We start from the raw sequence: 4375 nt of genomic DNA on the forward strand, positions 1-4375 counted from the left end.
TGCCATCAGATGTTTACACCACAGCGAGTGCTTGATTCAGAGAGGTTGGGTTGAAAGACACATTTCAGTTGAATGCGTTCAGTTGTACAACGGACGAGGTATCTTCGTTTCCATTTCCCTTTAAAAGTGAGGCAGCGCAGAGGGGGGAAGACATATCTGGTGCAGATATCCACCCACAACTCTGTAGCACACGGTGACCTATCTGACTATCTGTCTGGTTGCGTTTTAGCTGTCTAAGGCCTGAGAGGCTACAAGCCATTCCTTAAGCAAGGAGATTCACTCTAGCACAGCAACAGGCTAAATGCTAGCCTAACTGAAACTGCGATAGTTGCTACCTTCAGAACTGTGGTCTAACAACTAAGTGAGAGAATTTTGCAGCTAATGAGAAAAACAGAAAAAAAAATAACAGAACAATTCATGTAAAATGCCAAACACACACTCTCTCTCAGTCTACAGACACAGGCAAACACACACTCTCTCTCAGTCTACAGACACAGGCAAACACACTCTGTCTCAGTCTACAGACACAGGCAAACACACACTCTCTCTCAGTCTACAGACACAGGCAAACACACACTCTCTCTCAGTCTACAGACACAGGCAAACACACTCTCTCTCAGTCTACAGACACAGGCAAACACACACTCTCTCAGTCCACAGACACAGCCAAACACACTCTCTCTCAGTCTACAGAACACAGGCAAACACAAACTCTCTCTCAGTCTACAGACACAGCCAAACACACACTCTCTCTCAGTCTACAGAACACAGGCAAACACAAACTCTCTCTCAGTCTACAGACACAGGCAAACACACACTCTCTCAGTCTACAGACACAGCCAAACACACACTCAGTCTACAGACACAGGCAAACACACTCTCTGTCTACAGACACAGCCAAACACACACTTCCACATAAATATGTAAACACACACGTCACAGTCTTCTTTTTGTTTCCCCTTTTCCAGAACAGACCGCTCTGCAATCAGCCCAGAACAGACCGCTCCGCAATCAGCCCAGAACAGACCGCTCTGCAATCAGCCCAGAACAGACCGCTCTGCAATCAGCCCAGAACAGACCGCTCTGCAATCAGCCCAGAACAGACCGCTCTGCAATCAGCCCAGAACAGACCGCTCTGCAATCAGCCCAGAACAGACCGCTCTGCAATCAGCCCAGAACACACCGCTCTGCAATCTGCCCAGAACAGACCGCTCTGCAATCAGCCCAGAACAGGGCAGATTAATCCCTGTTTGTAAACACCCACCTATCTCAGCCTCACTGTCCATCACCATAACACACCTCCATTACTCCTTCATCGTTCACCCACCTACCAGCTCTCTGTCTCACGTCAGACGTTCACTCACCTACCAGCTCACTGTCTCACGTCAGACGTTCACCCACCTACCAGCTCTCTGTCTCACGTCAGACGTTCACCCACCTACCAGCTCTCTGTCTCACGTCAGACGTTCACCCACCTACCAGCTCTCTGTCTCACGTCAGACGTTCACCCAAGGTTAGACATTAACTCTGAATGGTTAAGGTCAGGCATTAACTCTGAATGGTTAAGGTTAGGCATTAACTCTGAATGGTTAAGGCCAGGCATTAACTCTGAATGGTTACGGTCGGGTATTAACTCTGAATGGTTAAGGTCAGGCATTAACTCTGAATGGTTAAGGCCAGGCATTAACTCTGAATGGTTAAGGTCAGGCATTAACTCTGAAAGGTTAAGGTTAGGCATTAACTCTGATTGGTTAAGGCCAGGCATTAACTCTGAATGGTTAAGGTAAGGGTTAAAACAACAATATCAAAAACAACTTTATATCGCTAGATTCGACCTTGCAACCTTGAAGGTCACCGTTGCCCCAAGTGGCCGGTTTCCACGTCTTCTCCCGCCATCCTCAGACATGATTGGACACATTTAGTGTTACCTTTCACCTCATTTCTACATTCTAGCACTGACTGCAGAGATTTTCAATGGCACTGTTTATACATCTGAGCTGTGACTGCCCTACTGGTAACTTAGAGAGAGAGAGAGAGAGCAGACTGCCCTACTGGTAACCTAGAGAGAGAGAGAGCAGACTGCCCTACTGGTAACCTAGAGAGAGAGAGAGAGAGAGAGAGAGCAGACTGCCCTACTGGTTACCTAGAGAGAGAGCAGACTGCCCAATATAATGGATCTGATTTACCTGAGAAACAGACACACTTACAAAGAGAGAAAACACAACAACGGCGTTTAAAAAAAAAAAAAATGCAATTTGTATTAAAAGTATTTTTAAAACAGACAGACAGCTGTTAAAAGGCTGGTCTGAAATTAAACTTACAATCGGGTTAGACTTTAATGGTACATCGCATTTACTCTTTAAAATAAAAACAAAACATAGAATTCCTTTCATTTAAAAACGGTCTGGAAGAAGTGTTTGGTTAAGTCAAAAGTTTCCAGTACCTGTGTATTTAAAAATTTAAACCCATGAGAGAAATTACAACAACAACAACAACAAAAAAATCTTAGTTTTCAAAAGGCCAAAAAAAAAAAAAAACGAAATAGAAGACAACCACCATTCGTTTATCAAAAGGCTTGTTGTTACATTGTTTCTTCTTCTTCTCCAACCCAAAGAGATTATCCAGACCAACAGTTAAGAACTTTTGTAGATTGCCATGTCGTGGGAGTCTTGTGTCTCTCTCAGGTTGGCACTAAATTTGAACAGCTAGTTTTGGAAAGGCACTCGATGCGAGGGCGGTCGGGTCGCCGTCTGTCCGTCAGTAACGTAAATGTCCTCGCGCATGTTCGAAGGAGAAGAAACAAACGCAACAAAAAAAACGGGTGGCACTCATCATAACACTCCACCAAAAGTTGTGTCCAATTCTAACCTCACTGACTTTGAAAAACATATTTTTTTTGTGTGCTGTGGTCACAGAACATAACTCCATGAGGGCGGAAAAAATGTCAAAAAATTAAATGCCCCCCCCCTCCTCCCCAAAAAACTAACTAATATGCAGCAATTAACAACATATGCTGTTCTAGTCATATCCTCTTTTCATAAAAGGAATATCCATAGCGTTTCAGGTCCCAGTCTCGACGTCTCTGCCATTGGGGATAAGTTCCAGCTGGGAGCGCAAGCTGAGACAGGGGTCGCTAACTCAGCGGAGCTGTTGACATCAACGGTGTACATTGAGTTTGCTGCGACGATTCTCCAGCCGAACGGAATTCCCGAAGAGTGGCCCTCACCCTCCCTGCTTACCCTCCTCCCTCACGGAATTCCTTAACTCAGTCCAAGGTGAGCCACGAAGAACAATTCAACAGTACAGACTACCTGCAACACACCTCCAAAAGAAAAACAGATATATGGTGAACTAAAAACGTCAGCTTACATTGAACATCTCAACATAGCACCGGGCTAACCCTTTTTCCAAGGATGCAAGTGCCCGTTGTTTGAAATTGTAGCCATTTTCCCAGAACATTCAAGTACTCTGCCATGTAAACACTGGTACAGATGAGATTTCTGTCTTTTCTAAGCCTGTGCAACACATTGTATATGACACTTTCCAATACTAATGATGACAGTTAACACCAAAGTATTGTTCAAAATGTGTCTGTTTTTTGTCTTCAAGCAAAACGTATATCGAGTTTCCTCGATTCTTGTTTCTTTTAAGTTTAGATTTAATATTAGGAAGGGCTCACTCACCATTTGCAAATTTAAGAAATGTGAAAACATTTAACTTAGATTCTCCTTTTAAAGAATAACACAAGACGAGCAGCACTGGTCGTTTCTGCCTGGTGCTGAATAGTTCATCTGTCTGACAATCTCTGCAAACAGTTCGTCCACCGAGCCTTTATTTTTGGCTGAAGTTTCCATAAACGGGCAATTCCACTCATCCGCCAGCGCTTTCCCTTCCCCGGCCGAGACCTCCCTCTCGCCCTCCAGGTCCACTTTATTCCCGACCAGAATCATCGGCACCCTCTCGTACCGTTTCACCCGAATGATCTGATCCCTCATTGGTTTGATGTCTTGGAAGCTTTGTTGGTTGACCAAGCTGTAGACTAGGATGAAACCCTGTCCGTTTTTGATGTACAGGTCTCGCATGGAGGCGAACTGCTCGGTCCCCGCTGTGTCCAGTATCTCCAGAACGGAAGGCGACGAGTCCACCTCGATCTCCTTTCGGTAGAAATCCTCTATCGTGGGATCATATTTCTCTATAAAGGATCCCGTTACGAATTGCACAGTCAATGCGGATTTGCCAACCCCGCCAGATCCGAGAACCACTACTTTGTATTCTCTCATGGTTCTGAAAAAAGTCCCCTCTCTTCTCTCTTCCTCTCCGTCAGCAAGAGCCCTGCTGTGTTTCAAACTGCAAGCAGCGACGCCGTTGTGCCTCC

At 45.1% G+C, this 4375-nt stretch overlaps 1 protein-coding gene across 2 annotated transcripts in view; it reads right to left on the bottom strand.

Annotated features, from left to right (window-relative positions):
- Positions 1-3183: 3183 nt before the first annotated feature.
- The window catches only part of LOC110503242 (ras-related protein Rap-2b), a 1378-nt gene continuing 186 nt past the window's right edge, over positions 3184-4375 (bottom strand). The window contains exons 1-2 of one of the 2 annotated variants that reach the window (XM_021581609.3): positions 3684-4375; positions 3184-3311 (exon numbers count right to left, since the gene is read on the bottom strand). The exon at positions 3684-4375 is cut by the window's right edge and continues 186 nt beyond it. In XM_021581609.3, coding sequence (XP_021437284.1) covers positions 3732-4280 — 549 coding nt within the window. In that variant the 5' untranslated portion in view covers positions 4281-4375 and the 3' untranslated portion in view covers positions 3184-3311; positions 3684-3731. Of the gene's footprint in view, positions 3323-3683 lie in introns of both variants that reach the window. The other variant, XM_021581608.3, reaches the window with a different exon arrangement.

The sequence above is a fragment of the Oncorhynchus mykiss genome, chromosome 24 (assembly GCF_057628025.1).
Source record: "Oncorhynchus mykiss isolate SJ-2025 chromosome 24, ASM5762802v1, whole genome shotgun sequence".
NCBI lineage: Eukaryota > Metazoa > Chordata > Actinopteri > Salmoniformes > Salmonidae > Oncorhynchus > Oncorhynchus mykiss.